A 16,869-nucleotide genomic window follows, 5' to 3' on the forward strand; every position below is an offset into this window, starting at 1 on the left:
TATACACAAAAGCATACAAGTCATAGGAAGTAAAATGCTTTTGATTATGGAATTTTAGACCTTACATCCAAGACAGCTATTCATAATTTTCACTGTCTTGTTATAGAGTTTCTCTCATTCACAGTAGAGGCAAACTACAATATTTTCTCTACTTCTAGACATTAAAAAAAAGATAGACTTCTATATATTACATACCGCATGGCATACCTTTCAGAGTCTGCCTCAGCGGTGTGATGTCTTCGGTTCACCCTAGCCGAAGCTGTCACTTTTCTCCGTCCTTGAGGATAGAATAATTCACTATCAGACTTTATTACCAATTGCTTATTGCTTTTAATTTAGTTTCTGGGCTTTCCAAATCCCTTATTTTCCCTCTTTAACATATTCCTCCTTGTTCTCAATCACCTTGATACCAATTATCAACCCCACAAAGAAAAGGAACCCAATAAAGATTAAAATTTACATGAATTTCTCTCCTAAGCTCTGTTAAGTTTGGGAAAGGGAAAATATTGAAATTATGAACAAGTTATAAGGAGGCAAATTTTAGCTCAATGTATGTGGGGGCAGAAGCATGCAAAAACATGCTATAGAAACAGTAGCTCTATATGGCTAATAGTACAAAATGTACAGAAAAACGAATGAAAATTAAGATTGTGGAGCTACATTAGGCCCATAAAACCGGTCCAGAAGTAGAACTTTTACCAGTAAGGTAATGACTGCTTGTGAAATATTCAAACATATACAAAGCCAGTTCAAATGAGTTATAATATATTTCAGTGAAAAAACTTGAACCTCAAACTGTAGACTGGGAGTTACAAAAATTCTACCTACTAGAAACAAAGCTAAGAAGTCAGACAAGTATGCCTTGTGATGTTCCTCATTCGTGATAACCAGTGAAGTAGAGCATGCATAAATGAAGTTTGGGCCATTTCTTTTGTAAAAGGGGTGGAGTTCTCATGGTGTATTATCTGACTAAAAGCAATCTGATCAAAACTAAGTTGTTCGGTATAATAATTTGGGCGAATAGTAATTTGCCCCATTCGCTTGGGTTAAGACTTCATTTTTCTCCATACCTTATTTCCTTTTAAATCTCTAATTCATTTATCCCCGAGAAAACATCCAACAATATGGGACTAATTTGGATCAATATCTAGCAACTGATGTTTAAATAATGGATTGGTTATAAAACAGTATTATGAACAGATTCCATTTTAAGAAAATAAAATTTTATCTGTATAAAAAGGGGACTCAAAAAATATTTTTCAAGGGTTAAAATAGTGGCTGGCTCATGAGTGGGATTATTAGTGTTCTTTATAGTACTTTGGATGTATTTTCTGATTCTTCTGTAATAAGCATGCATCGCTTTTGTAATAATAATAAAACAATAAAAACATCTTGAATTTCAGATTTTTTTCCAAGTGTTCCCCTAATACTCAGCATTTACTTTATTCCAACAAATCCCCTATTGTTGGATATTCCTTGAGAAGTAAATAAGTTGGGGAAATATGATAAGAAGGAAAATCATAGCCCCAAAAAATGCTGGGTAGGAAAAAGGGACCTAAATGCTTAGACTACTGATAAGATAAAATTATCACTTGATCAAATCAAATAGTCTACAAAATGATCTTTTGCATCATATTGCTTTCAATCAAAAGCACTTGGAGCAACACTGACTTTAGATGTTTTAGAAACAAAGTTTACTGATCCCAATTGAAAGAATTAAAAAGAAAATTAAAGGTACCTAAGACATTTAAAAATCTCTATCCCTGAGGAAACAAAGAAACTTGTAAATATTTCATTGGAAGACAAATTTGAAAGCAGTTTTATTATACAGCTAAAAGTCATACATGAATCAACCAATATACTACCTCGGTTAGTCTTTTGCTGGGTGGATTTTGATGTTCGGGCTGCTTTCGTAACCCTGAGAGGAGTCATATAGACTTCCTTATTCTTTTCTATTAAAAGAAAGAATACAACAATGTAAACAAAAGATAGTCTTATGAAATATTTTAAGTGGTCTTTGGAAGTCCATTGTTCATAAACAGAAATGACAATTCCATTAGCCAGCTACTGAGAAGTTATCATAAGTATAATGTGGATACTGGAAAATAAACAAAACATTCCTAAAAAAAATAGTATTCATGACCATAAGGTGAGAAATATACACACACAAAAAAAAAGCTAGAAAAGTAGAAGAAACACTTATCATCAATACCCTTTCCCCGGGGCAATATTTAGAAAAAATTTTCGTTCATTTCTGAAATCCAGTCACACGCATTAAAGAAAAAATGTCTCAGTGAAGATGAAAGAGAATCTTGTAACTATTCAGGTTAGTATGTCATTACCATCTTCATTTTGACTAGTAGTCACTGTCATCTTGGCATCTTGGGCTGCTACAGCTTGGTCACCGTGTTCTTTGTTTCCTTTTTCTAACTGAATCTTCATTTTCTCCAAAGCTCTCAGACACAGCCTATCTTTTACTTGCTGTAATAGAAAACATTAATAACACTTTAAATGTGACATTTTCTAACCTCCCTTCGAAAAAGTAGGTTGACAAGAAGTTGTTTGAAAACATCCTAAAATTTATATGAAATATATGAGGGAAATGTTTACTTCAAATAAGCAAAGTTACAAATATGTTATTTGATAAATATACACACAGTAATTATGAATAATTTCAAGTTGTTTTACCTCCAGAATCTCATTTAGTAGAACCAGAAGATCTTTTGCAAGACAGCTACTGAGCTCTAAAGAACTCAAGGCTTTTGTATAGACCCGAATTTCTGGTGAACATGGACTTGCTAAGATCTCATTGCAAATTTTCACAGCCAAATTGTCATGTACTGTTAAGGCCTAGAAAACCAAGAGAAAAATCTTTATAAATAGAAAATGGCATGATTAAATATAGACCTATACATCTAACAAATATTTCCAACTAATTAGCTTGCCACAATCTCAAATGCAAAATGTCAAAAACCAAATTTAATATCTTCCCCAAATAAGCTCCCCTTCTTGATTTTTTTTTAGTGGATGCTGTGGTACAGGCCCAGATCTGCCCCTTTTAGGATGAAAGCATACATTCCCTCCACTGCTGTGAGCATTGGAGGTTAAAAGTTCCCGACTGCAGAACTGATCCAGGCTGATGAGTGAACCCTGCCCAAGGCCACACCTCTTCCCCCAGGGTCGGTGCACATCCAGTGACTGGTTGATGTGGGGGTACCCCAGCCCTGCCAACTTGTCTCAGTTCTAGACAATTTAAAGGGCCATCCCAGCTCTGGAACACCGTACAGGATCAACTGTAGGGTGCATCGCCTCTGACTGCATCGCAGTTCAACTTCTCCTCTGTCCCAACCTACTTCCCTCATTCCTTCACAGATGTTGATCCTGAGAGAGTACCCCCTAAATAAACTACTGTCAACAATTGCTCTGGGGTCTTCTGTCACCTATACTTAAGACCTTAGAGTTGTCTTGGACTCCTCTATTTCCTCTGACTCTTAAAGTTCTTCATTCTAGGCTTTTATACCCCCTTTTCTTTTTCTCTGCCAGTTTCCACTACTCAAGCTACTATCTCCAAACTACACAAATCCTTAACTGCTGTGTTGATTAACATTTTCTCTCCCATTCCCTCACCAATCCAACTCAAAAAACCACCATTATTAGTCTAACAAATAGCGTTCATCTAATTAACCGTTTCATCATCGGCCTTGCATACTAACTCATTGCAAATAGGGCCAACTCCTAAAATTCCTTGGTCTTTAAAGCACTCTACGATCTACCCCAACTTTCTGCCCTAATGTCCCAATTCCAGATCTTTAGTCAGAATGATTTTATAGTTTCCCAACATAACTTGTATGGCCCCATTTATATTTATCACCACTAAACATGCTCTCCTCTCTATCCAAATCACTCCTCAAATCCCACACCAAAACCTAACTGAATTTTACCTATAGAGTTTTAAAACTACCGATGCTGTACTCATCATCCCTACCACATGAATCCTGCTCTTCTCTAAACTCCTAAAGCATTTAATAGTTATATCACCTACCTTGGAAACCCTGGTGGCGTAGTAGTTAAGTGTTATGGCTGCTAACCAAAGGGTCGGCAGTTCGAATCTGCCAGGTGCTCCCTGGAAACTCCATGGGGCAGTTCTACTCTGTCCTATAGGGTCTCTATGAGTCAGAATCGACTCGATGACACTGGGTTTGGTTTGGTTTTTGGTATCGCCTACCTTTGCCATAACTCACCTTAATATTCTTTGTAATCTTATCTTTCTAATAGTATATAACAGCGACTTGAACGGGATATGTAGTCACTAATAAAAAACCAGTTGCTGTCAAGTCGATTCCAACTCATGGTGACCCCATGTGTTGCAGAGTAGAACTGCACTCCATAGGGTTTTCAAGGCCGTGGCCTTTTGGAAGCAGACTGCCAGACCTTTCTTCCAAGGCTCTCTCTGGGGGGGTTCAAACCGCCAACCTTTTGGTTAGTCAAGCACTTGCCCATCTGCACCCCCAGGGACTCTTCATGTAGTCACTAAGTAGCAATTAAAGTTACAGAAGAATGATAGCTTCGACTTAATCAGCTAGCATCTGAAATCATTAATAACACATTAATTTTCAAAGGTGGTAACAAGTCTGATCAAACGACATTAAAAAGTTTCAAAATCCAGCTGAAATTGATTCGGTGGGTCAGTTTGCAGTTGACTTATCTTTTTTAAATCAAAAACCAAAATAAGCTTGAGGGCAGTTTCATTCTTGAAACTCTCTTTCCTTGTGTCAGGCATACAGCAGGTAAATGTTTGAAGACTCAGCAGGTTCTAGATAGTCGTAGAACATCACTAAGGAGTGATTAATAGCCAGTACTGGCTGAAGAGAGGGTCAGTGATAGGGATGACCTCTCATTTACGTCTTTGCAGAAGCGATTAATTTTATTTTCGTATGACTACCTCCACATTTCCCCAAAAATCCATTTTCTTAACTTTGCGTCATGCACCACCATGTAGACCAGAAGTCTCAAGATCAAAATGCAGCTCCTTGCTATTTCAAAGAATCTATAAGAGGGATTATTTTACAATGGTAATCTGCATGCTTCATCCTTACCATCCACAGACTCACATACTCACCCACCTGATAATCTTGGGAATTCTTGGTCTGAGGATTTAATCCACTTGGTCTTGTTAAGTCTACAAGCAACTCAGCAACATTCATGATATCTATTTCAGCTAAAGGAGAAGATGCAGGGGCATTGGCCAATGTTTGCAGAGTTGGAAGAAAAGCTTCTTCAAAGCATTCCTGATTGGTCCTATGGGAAAACAATTTGAAAGTATGTGGGCAGAATATTATGAGAGACGAAGATTATGATTCTTAACAATATCATATATAAAATTCAACACATCAAGATAAACCACATTTCCACAGAGGAAAAAGCCAAATAATTCAGGTAGATAAAAGGTAGCTGAGTTCTCATTTCATCATTTATCCAATGAAGAAAAAGAACATCATCAATAAAATGACATTATAGACATCACTCATGGGCGGGCCTGAATTTGACTTCAAGTCAGATTTTGATTTATTGGTATGACTCAATACCTGCTTGCATAAGCAAACACGGGGAAGAAGACTCCTAGGCAATGTCGAAGTCGCACATCCTCTTCAGTCACGGGATTATACCATAGCAAGATAAGACGAGAAAGAATCCTGCTGCTGACCAAAAGCCCAGAGAACATCAGCTTGGCTAGTCCTTCTGCAGCTCCTGTTCTGAGTTCAGACACCTAATAAAAACATCTTTTATTACAAGAAGTTTTAACATACACCTACTCTTCACTTATAGACTATCTCATTATCTGACATTTTGCATTTTCGACAATAGTAAAAAATTATCCAACTACTTTGCGTATTAACAATGCATGTCTGGCAGCAATGAACACCAAGGTGCAAGGCGAGAGTAACGTTGGCTGTGATGGTTACAGTTATGTGTCAACTTGGCTAGGCCATGATCCTCAGTGGTTTGGGAGTTATGTAATGATTTAATTTGGCAGATGTGTAATGATGTAGTCATCCTCCATTTCCTGATCTAATGTGATCATCCTCCATTTTCACATAATGGCAATTTTTGTATAACAACCTGGTCTTTAGAACCTAATCATGTCTCTAATTGAGAAGTCGATGTATTTCCTCTTTAAGCCGTATAAGGTAGCTTGCCATGTTTTTATGTGAACTATCCAAAAATCACTAGTTATTATGAATTTGTTAAGGAAGATTTATTTCCCCCTTTGAAGTTAAAGTTGAGTGACAAATCTTTAGCCTAGTCATACATCCTTCAGTGTCCTTAAAATTCTTTAAAACAAAATTAAATGTATTTGAATGCTTAGCATAGTGCTAGCTGTTCTAAGACATAGGAAACTTTTAGCAATTGTCTATTATAAACAAAAGCTTTAGAAATGAGAGTAGCAGTGTGTTTGAATTATGGTTAGAATGTAAATAGAAGGTGTACAGGTGAAAAAGGTCATTTCAAGAAAGACTGACCAAAACAAACATAAGCAAGAAGAAGAAGAGAACATGGTGGTGTATGAACGAAGGTGCAGGTATACACAGTGGTGGTTAAGAATACCGACTAGTGAGTCTGAATTCAACTCAAGCCTCTGACACATCCTAGCTGCGTGATCCTGCACATAACTTAACTTCCCTGTGCCTCACTTTTTTGATAAACAAAAAGGAGATAATAAAAATACCTATCAGATAAGACAGTTACAAGGATGAAGAAATAACAGATGTAAAGTTCTTAGCATAGTGCCCGTCACACAGTAAATCCTCAAAAAATGTTAACAATTATTTACTAGTTTTAATGAAAAGTTTACTTGGTAGTCAGATTATAAAGACCTTGAAAATTAGGTAGAGAAATTAAAGCTTAATGAGGTAGGATATGGAGCCACAGAAGATTTTTGAAAATGTAGGGGGACATGATTGAGATCTAAGGAAAATTATCTTCACGTTATAACCTAGGAATGAAAGACAAGTCTCAACTAGGGAGACAGAAGTGAAAACAGTGGAATGAGCAAATTGAAGAGATCTTTCAAAAAACATTTTTAAAACACAAAAATGGAAAAGATGCAGAGGTCAATGATATTAATGAGTGGTAGGCACTGCCATGTGCTTTCCACACTCTAACTTATTTAATGCTCACAACAACCATGAGGGCAGAGACTGTTTCATTCAGCACTGAACTCTCCAGAGAATGTACTGACTGGCACATAACTGCCACTTAAATACTTGCTGAATGAATTAAAGAACAATCCCAGAGAGTAGGTACTATCACTCCCATGTTACAGATGAGGAAACAGGACAGGCAGTAAATATCTTAACCAAGATTCACACAGATGCAACCAGAACACAAATCTGCAACCCCAAAGCCTGCATATGCCCCCTTTTGAAATTCAATTTCTAACCGTGACATACTTCCCTGATAGCAACAGTTACCCACTTGAAATTAAATGACAAGAATTTGAATTGAGCCAGAACACACCAAAAAGCAAACCCATTGCTGTCGAGTCAATTCCAACTCATAGTGACCCTATACGAGAGTAGAACCGCCCCAAAGGGTTTCCAATGGAGCAGCTAGTGGATTTCAACTGCCAACTTATTGATTAGCAGTCGAGCTCTTAACCACTGTGCCACCAGGACTCCTGAGCCACAATAGCAAGCCTTTAAAGCATGAATAATAAAAGATTGTTAATTATGGCCCAGAGAATAATGTCAAGAAATCTAGATTTTTCAGTGGTGATGGCAAAAATAAAGTCAGAGAATCTATGTTAGCCAGAAAGAGAGTTAATGTACCAGTACTACCACCTTCCCCAACCAAAAAAACCACTCATTGTCAAAGAGTGTTAATGTTCAATAGGTCTCCTACACTTGCTATGTCAGCAAGCCCATGGCACTGGACAATTTCCAACAGGAAGTCAGTATAGCACTTGGCTAAAGCTAAAAAAATGGAAAAACTAAACTAAAAAATTAAATATTTCTATATGCTCTAAAAATGTATTCTCCCCTTTACTCAATCTGTTGTAGCCACATGTCCTACTCTTCCTTAAAGAATACCTTAAGGAAGGAGATCCAATCCCACATACTATCCTAGACCCTCCACCCTCCCAAGGTAAAATTATTCTAAATTCTTTCTTAAGACTCTTAGGGGAAAATTTTAAGCCCTTAAATTACAGAGAAAAAAAAATATCATTTTTGTTTATGTTTATATATTTAAATTCTTTGCACATGTACTTTGACAGTGAAAAACTAGGTATGCTAAAAGTGAAAAGTTGAGATTTAATTAAGATATTCAAAAAGAAAATTAAATACCCTTTGGTCAAGTTTAAACTCCCATACTAAAAATTAAAATGTATAAATATAAAGAGCAAAAACAAATACATGCTGAAAATGATAGTTCATAGTCACAAAGCAGCCATTATTTCTTACCTCATTATCTAGGAAATCAGCGAGGAGTTTCAGAACATTCTTAGCCGTAGCAGTCTCTTCTTCAGCTTCTCTCAACTCTTGCTTGTCATCACTGTTTATTTCTGAGTATTCACCTTGAGGGGCCGTGATTTTTTTAGTTTTAAATGGTTCAATCCCAAACGTCATCAGTTGGTCAAAGATTGCCTTTAAAGCACTGATTTTTACTGTGACATCATCAATTTGCAAAACCTAAATTGAGACATCCCCCCCAAAAAGTAAACTCAGTCAACTTTTTATTGTGTTTATCCTGCATAAAATTAACATGTATCTTATTTTTTTTCTTCTTTTCTTAGTCTAATTTCAATGACAATGTTAAGTCTACAAGAAAAGTCACTTTTCAGAAATATAATTAAAATTTTGATTTAAAAGTTACATTCTTATTTACTAATATTGTAAAATTTAGAGCTATTTTTCATTTAACAAAAGGTCATTTTCACAGTCAAAATTCCTGAAACCAAAGTACAACTGGTTTTATTTTACTCTCCCCTTTGCTCAGTCTGCTGCAGCCACATGTCCTCCTGATTCTGGAACATGCCAAGCCAAATCCGACCTCCAGGCATTTTCCCTGTTTTTCCCTCTGCTTGCAAAGCTCTTATCCCAGGTATCCACATGGTTCACTCTCTCACTTCCCTCTGGTATTGGGCCTAATGTCAACTAACCAGTGAGGGCTTTCTCGACCATACAGTTCCCTCTCCCTAGTCCCACTTCTCATTCCCCTTCTCTGCTCTATTTTTCTCTACCTGACATACCACATACATATTTTTACTTGTGCGTTTCCCTTTCAGAATGTAAGATCCAATAGGACAAGAATTTTTATTTTGGTTTTCTTCACTGCCGCATGCTTTAAACCTAAAACAGTGCCATGCACATAACATGTATTCAATAAATATGTGCTATATGATTAAAGAATATCTTAAATTAAATGACATTTCATCTCCTGTCTACAAAGACATCAAAGACAAAAATCACTGAATCTTAAAAATCATCCATGGACCCAATTCAATAAACCCTGGGATAGACAGATTTAGAATATTAGCATTTTTACCACAAAGTATTTATTTCACCAAGTACAAATGAAATATTGACACAAAAATGAAACCTACCTGCAATAGTAACATGAAGTGTTTACTTGCAAAATCCTTATTCTGTAGTCCACAGCATCCCAAACATAAAACAGCCATATTTCTTACTACAGGGTGAATACTTATTATTCCAGGGAGAATCTAAAATGAATTAGGAATTAAAATAATTGCGATCAGGGTAAGAAATGAACATCATATTAAAAACATAGTCAAAATGATGGTTTCCATGTGAGATCACAGATTATTGCATTTCCCATACTGGCTATTAAAGAAATCTTCTTGGTTTGAAAAAAAAAAAGATAAATATTAAATTGCTAAAACACAACAAGATAGCCAGAGTAATCTTTCTGAAATACCGTCTGATCTTGAGACGCCTCCCACCCTGTTAAAACTTATTCAATGGCTTCCCAGTGTTCACAGGATAAAGATCAAACCCCCTTAAATGACATATAATAATACCATGCACTGTGTAGTCTTTCCCAGTCTCATTTATACCATGATCCCCCTTGCTCTCTGCTTGCCCAGTTGGTCTGATTTTAATGTCTACTTTTCAGTGCTGTCCAATAGAAATAATGCAAGCCACAAATGGGAGCCACATATTTTAAGTTTTAATTTTCTAGTAGCCACATTAAAAATAAGAACAGGTGAAATGAACTGTCACATTTTAGCCCAATGCAATCTAAATATTATCATTGCAACATGTACTCAATATAAAAGGGTTACTAATGAGATATTTTACATTCTTATTCTTTATAGTAAGTCTTAAAAACCCAGTATATTTTTACACCTACAGTACCTCTCAATGTGGACTAGCAATATTTCAAGTGCTCAACAGCCATAAGTGTCTGGTGGCTACCATACTGGAGAAAGCAGGTCTAGAGCACTCTTTCCTCTCTTTTCACTTAATTCATGTCTATTCAAATACCAGATCAGAGTCACCTTTCATGAATAGGTCAAATACCCCTCTTGTAAGTTTATATATGACCATATACCTCTTTTTACAGCAATAATTAAAGGCATACATTTCCATTGATTGAAACTTTTCTCAGTTGACCAGACGATACAGGAGGGCAGAATCTGTTTTGTATACCATGCATTTATCCCCAGTATTAAAATTAATGACCTTTAATTTAAAACAAAATAACTCCAAAAAATATTGTAATTCCTTTATCCAAATACCTTGCCTGTTTATTTTCTCCATGGTATTTTAATCTTTAGCCATAGATTGTTTTTATATACTTAAAATCAGGATGACTATTCAATTTTGTGTTCTTTCTTCACTCAACATTGTGTATCCTTTCTGCATACAGTCTTCATATTCACTATTTTAGATGCTTAATTAATTATGCTATAATTTACTTTGTTGTTGTTAGGTGCTGTCGAGTAGGTTCCGACTCGTAATGATCCTATGTACAACAGAACGAAACACTGCCCGGTCCTGCGCCACCCTCACAATTCTGTTGTTCGAGCCTTCTCTGGTAGGCACTGCGTCAATCCATCTCATTGAGGGTCTTCCTCTTTTCCACTGACCCTGTACTTTACCAAGCATGATGTCCTTCTCCAGGGACTGATCCCTCCTGATAACACGTTCAAAATATGTGAGACATAGTCTCACTATCCTTGCTTTAATTTGCATAATTTACTTTACTATTCTCTTAAAATAGGACCAGATATAAAACACCCAAGCAGTACTAAAAAAGCATCACTTTTCACGGAAGACATCTGCTTCACTAAAAATAAAATTTAATTCTAATAGTTATTTTGAGTACAATCTAGTGTTTAATCAGAAGCCCTAGACTGTTAAAAACAACAACTAGTTCTTCTGCATTTAGAAACACATGACAACACAATGAAGGAGATTTCAGATCACATTCATTGGCTGTTTACTGCCAATCCTAAATAAAAAGAATTTTAAGAAAATCCTGTAAAAGTTCATTGTTGTTGTCTGCGGTCAAGTTGGTCTCAACTCATAGCAATTCCATGTGACAGAACAGAACTGCCCTGTAGCATTTTCTAGGCTTTAATCTTTATGGAAGCAGACTGCCAGGTCTTTCTCCCATACAGCTGCTGGGTGGGCATGAACCACCAGCCTTTCAGTTAGCAGCTGAGCACTCAACTGTTTGCACTACCAGGGCTCCTTTGTAAAAGCTCATGTATATTCAAATTTGCTTTGGATGAATAGCACCATTAAAAAAAAAAATACTCTAGACCTGAATTGCCTAATTATTGTAGCTACTAGCTACATGTGGCTATCCAAAACTTGAAATGTAACTAGTCTAAATTAAGATGTACTAGAAGACTCAGCATGAAAATCAGAATATAAAATATCTCAATAGTTTTTTTTTGTTTAATATTGAGTACAAGGCAAAAAGATAGTATTTTAGATACACTGAGTTAAAGTATATTTTAAAAATTAATTTCGCCTGTTTATTTTACTTTTTTTAATGTGGCTATTAAAAAATTTAAAGTTCCATGTGGATTGACTGTATTTCTACTGGAGAGCGATACTCTAGTGTCTTGCAGACTTACATTTCCATGGTCAGTGCAATGGTGATTACCTATAAAAGGCAACTTTAACAAAAAGTCAATATAATAATAAACAAATTCCTTTTACAGAACTCACAATATAACTTTCTCATAGTCTTTCAGTCTACACAGCACAATTCCAGGACTTTAATATTTCTGATGTGTTTCTGCATTTCTTTTTACAATTCAAAGAATGAAGACATTCTGCATCTCCTTTTAGTATAAAATCATTTAAAACCTCTTAAAAGAATAATTATAACTTAGTATTTATTGAATATTCACTATGTACCAGGTTCTTTATATTGATTATTTCATTTAATCCTCACAATACAAAGTAGCCACTATATTTTTCTTTTTATTGTATTTATCAGATGTTTAAAATAGCAACTTCCCCATCCTTTTAAACTCAAAGGAACATGTTACTTATAAAATGAGGAAGGGGTGAGTTAAAATAATGCCTCAGAGGCTACCAACTTACCAAAGATTCAATGATCCCATTCATGGTTGCACTTATACCAGCTGAAATGGACATCTGCTTCAACAGTTCATAACACAAAATAAGACACTTCTGCAGTGTCTCAGAATCGTTCTAAAATGAAAGACAATATTCAGCATTAGTAACAACATTTCCATTATTTCTGCAAGACATGGGACTTCCATCTCTCTATAGAATTAAAAGTAAAATGATAAACTGAACGTATATAACAGTGAATTCACAAGTTATTTTAAAATTCCAATTAGTTGTAAAAACATGCCTCTAAGTTTCTCATCTAGATGCTCCGAGTCAATGGCTAGCTCTCCATAATTCAGAAAAAAATACTGGACTGTGTAATCACTGTACAAATTTACCATCACAAATTAGAACAAAATAATAATATAATTCCTCCCCTTATAAATATATCTAGGATATCTATGACTAATGTAGTCCCATCTTTGTTCTCTCCTACTGTTCAGACATGCTTAAAAGAAATGTGTTCTGCTTAAGAAATAGTAATGTGATGAAGTCATAAATTCAAGAAATATTTATACAGAGCTTATATATGCGAGCAGCAGCATAGCTGATCTGGGAAATTACTAAAATGGTCAGGTACTACCTAACAAAACACTAATGTTAGATGAATTCAACTGCCTACCTTCCCTGACACTATACTCAGCATGAAAAATCCTCAACAACTATTTCAAATTCCCAATTGTACATCTTTTCTCTTCACTCTTAGCAGGTGACCTCACCTGCTATTTCACAGAAAATCCCAAAACCATTAGACTAGAACTCCTTCAGCTTCCTGCCACAAAACCCACAAACTCATGAGCAACCACATCTACCCTTTCTGCTTTTAGATATGGCATATTGGAATTAAAAAAAAAAATTTTTTTTTTTTTTTCTTGCTCTCTAGTCTAAGTTGTTCCTTCCACCTTTGCTTTGCATTCAGGTCCCGTCATACTTTCTCTTCTTGGATAATCTACTTCTTTCTCTATTGGCTCTTTCCAAAAGCATTTAAATGTAAGCTTCCATCTGCCACATTAAAAACCCAAACCAAATCATTCAACCATTTTCATCAATTAAAAATCTCATGTTCTAAAGGAGTTGGCTAGATTCTCCACTTCCTTATTACTTCCCACTCACTCCTTACTCTACTATAATCTATAGCAGCTACTCCCCTTTTCATTTGACCAAATTGCTCTCTCCAGGGTGACTCATGACCTTAATTGTTAAGACCATGAGAAATGTCATTCTTTATCTTACTTGTCTCCTTTCAGTATCTAACAATTGAGGCTATTCCCTTTTTTCTCTAGCCATTCTTTCTCTGGCTACAATGACCACATGGTCTCCTGATTTTTCCTCCTATCTTTCTGATTATACCATTCTTTGGTCTCTTTTGTGCTGTTTCTTCTGCTCATCTCTTAAATGCTCGTTTTCTCTAAGGCATATTATCACTCTATACATGCTCTTTGGGTGGTACAACTTCATTTACCATTCATGACCTCGCCCAGCTATTTTCTAAGTTTCAGGTTCATATATAAAAGTGGCTACAAGACATTTCCTCTTGGATGTTCCACAAACACTCTAAATTCAACATGTCCAAGAGGGAACTAACTAAATTTAACACAAATCCCTCCTCCTTCTGTGCTATCTCGGTAAATGTCACTGCCATGTACCCAACTGTCCAAATCAAAAGACCTAAGAGGTACATTCTTAATTCCCTCTCCTCCCTGATGCTAATTCCTAAGTCTCTCTCAAATTCATATACTTCTTTCCATATCCATCACCATTACCTTGTTCAGGCAGTAGTGCCTCGAAACTGTATTACTGTAAAAGCCTCCAACTGGTGTCCCTGCCTAAACTTTCACCACCCTTTAATCCATTTTCTAAACAACAGAGGTCTTTCTAAGACATAAATCTCATACCACACTTAAAACTCTTTAATGGTTCTCCATGACCTTTCGATAAGGCACAAATTATTTAATAATTGCTTACTATTGTTGTTAGTTGCCATCACCTCAGCTCTAACTCTTGAAAGTGTTAACTGACCTGGACGTTAATTTTTCCCCAGATTTAATCTCTTACCTACTCCACCCTCCCCTACCCCCTTACTTCTCTAGTCATATTGACCTGAAGCTTTTAACACAACATGCACGTTTACCTTCTGGGCCTGCAAACATTCAATTCTGCCTGCTTGCAATGCTAGAATGGGAATTCCAGAACATTTAACTGTGCTCATAAGGAACCTATACATATATCAAGAGGCAGTTGCTGGGACAGGACAAGGAGATACTACATGGTTTAAAGTCAGGAAAGGTGTGCATCAGGGTTGTATTCTTTCACCGTACTTATTCAATCTCTATGCTGAGCAAACAATCCTAGAAGCTGGACTATAAGAAGAAGAACGGGGCATCAGGATTGGAGGAAAACTCGTTAACAACCTGCCTTATGCAGATGATACAACCTTGCCTATTGAAAGTGAACAGGACTTGAAGCGCTTACAGATGAAGATCAAAGACCACACCCTTTAGTACTGATTACACCTCAACATAAAGAAAAAAAAAATCCTCACAACTGGCTCAATAAACATCATGATAAATGGAGAAAAGTTTGAAGGTGTCAACAATTTCATCTTACTTGGATCCAAAATCAATACCCATGGTAGCAGCAATCAAGAAATAAAAAGACGCATTGCACTGGGCATATTGGCTGCAAAAAAAACCTCTTTACAAGTGTTAAGAAGATTAAGGTATGCCTGTCTCAAGCCAGGGTGTTTTCAATCACCTCATATGCAGGCGAAAGCTGGAAGATGAATAAGGAAGATGGAAGAACTGATGCCTTTGAATTATGGTGTTGGCAAAGAATATTGAATATACCATGGACTGTCAAAAGAATGAACAGATCTGTCTTAGAAATACAACCAGAATGCTCCTTAGAAGCAAGAAGGGCGAGCTTATGTCTCACATACTTTGGACATGTTATCAGGAGGGATCAGTTCCTGTAGAAGGACATCATGATTGGTAAAGTAGAGGGGTCAGTGAAAAAGAGAAGACCCTCAGTGAGGTGGACTGACACAGCAGCTACAACAATGGGCTCAAGCAAAACGATGGTGAGGATGGTGCAAGATCAGACAGTGTTTCATTCTGTTGTATACAGAGTCGCTATGAGTCAGAACTGACTCAATGAAACCTAACAACATCAACATCTTATGTTTAAACATCTATGAGGAAAGAAATAATCCACATAAGAAACTAATTTTACTCGTAGGAACCCTACAAGACAGAGTAGAACTGCCCCACAGTGTTTTCAAGAAGCGGCTGGTAGATTCGAACTGCCGATCTTTTGGTTAGCAGCCCAACACTTTATCACTGTGCCACATTAAAAATAGTAAAGTGAGTCAGCTTTTTCTAAAAATATAAGAGAAATTGAGCTTTAAAAAATAAACACATGATGGTATGGTTACCATAGTAACTCTTTTCCTAGCAGTAGAAATGTCACGAGCCTTCTACAAGTAAAAGACTGATGCATTTTGTAAACCATTCAAGACTGAAAAATCAGAAGAAAACCACTGGTAGGCGTGTTCCCTGAGAAGGGAGGAAGATTTCAGATTCCAGGGATCAGCAAGGCAGGGAATAAATAAAGTCCTCACTTAAATAGTTAAATTAAGGCCTTTCAAAGTCCAAAGGAACTGCAGGGGTTAAAAAACACTTCTTTCGTTCTAATTCTTAGTGTTTGTATAAAACCCTCCAAAATCAATATATTCTGGCAGCTAAGAAAGAAAACAAGGTTTCATTGAGATTATTAATAACAGCTGAGATTTAGTATGAAAAAACTATCTATACCTTCTCTATGTGGACTTCTTTGATTTCAAGTTGCTCTGTCTCTTTCAATAGGTTTACTTTGGCATCTTCTAATGCTTTTATTTCTTCTTTTAGTTTTGATGCCTGATTAAAATCCTGTATAGTAATACAGTTTTGCAAAGCTTCTTTTGCCTCAATAAGTTTCACTTTTATTTCAGCAATCTACAGAGACAAAAATTTTGCTTCAGCACCAAACAAAAACAATTAATATGACAATCTGTAACAATCTAAACAGTAATATTTAACATCCCAGCAACGCAGAATTTAAGTAGAAGCAGAACTATATAGATAAAGTTGTAATCTTCCTGACACAGACAAATCTTTCAGAATCACATAACCTGGTTAGATTTTACTTACTCTTATAGTTCAATATTTAATCAATAATTTGACTTTGTGTGAAACATTTCCAAACTATAGCA

General features: G+C 36.1%; 1 protein-coding gene across 5 annotated transcripts in view; it reads right to left on the minus strand.

Moving 5' to 3' along the window:
• NCAPG (non-SMC condensin I complex subunit G) overlaps positions 1–16,869 on the minus strand; it is a 70,074-nt gene that overhangs the window by 20,404 nt on the left and 32,801 nt on the right. For 3 of the 5 annotated variants that reach the window (XM_064286048.1, XM_064286050.1, XM_064286046.1), the window contains 10 exons: positions 16,433–16,612; positions 12,588–12,698; positions 9,605–9,724; positions 8,463–8,690; positions 5,586–5,767; positions 5,124–5,298; positions 2,689–2,850; positions 2,343–2,481; positions 1,866–1,952; positions 196–277 (listed from right to left, as the gene is read on the minus strand). In XM_064286048.1, the coding sequence (XP_064142118.1) occupies positions 196–277; positions 1,866–1,952; positions 2,343–2,481; positions 2,689–2,850; positions 5,124–5,298; positions 5,586–5,767; positions 8,463–8,690; positions 9,605–9,724; positions 12,588–12,698; positions 16,433–16,612 (1,466 nt within the window). The remainder of the gene's footprint in view (positions 1–195; positions 278–1,865; positions 1,953–2,342; positions 2,482–2,688; positions 2,851–5,123; positions 5,299–5,585; positions 5,768–8,462; positions 8,691–9,604; positions 9,725–12,587; positions 12,699–16,432; positions 16,613–16,869) is intronic. The other 2 variants (XM_064286049.1, XM_064286047.1) reach the window with 1 other exon arrangement.

This window comes from Loxodonta africana, chromosome 5, assembly GCF_030014295.1.
Source record: "Loxodonta africana isolate mLoxAfr1 chromosome 5, mLoxAfr1.hap2, whole genome shotgun sequence".
Lineage (NCBI taxonomy): Eukaryota > Metazoa > Chordata > Mammalia > Proboscidea > Elephantidae > Loxodonta > Loxodonta africana.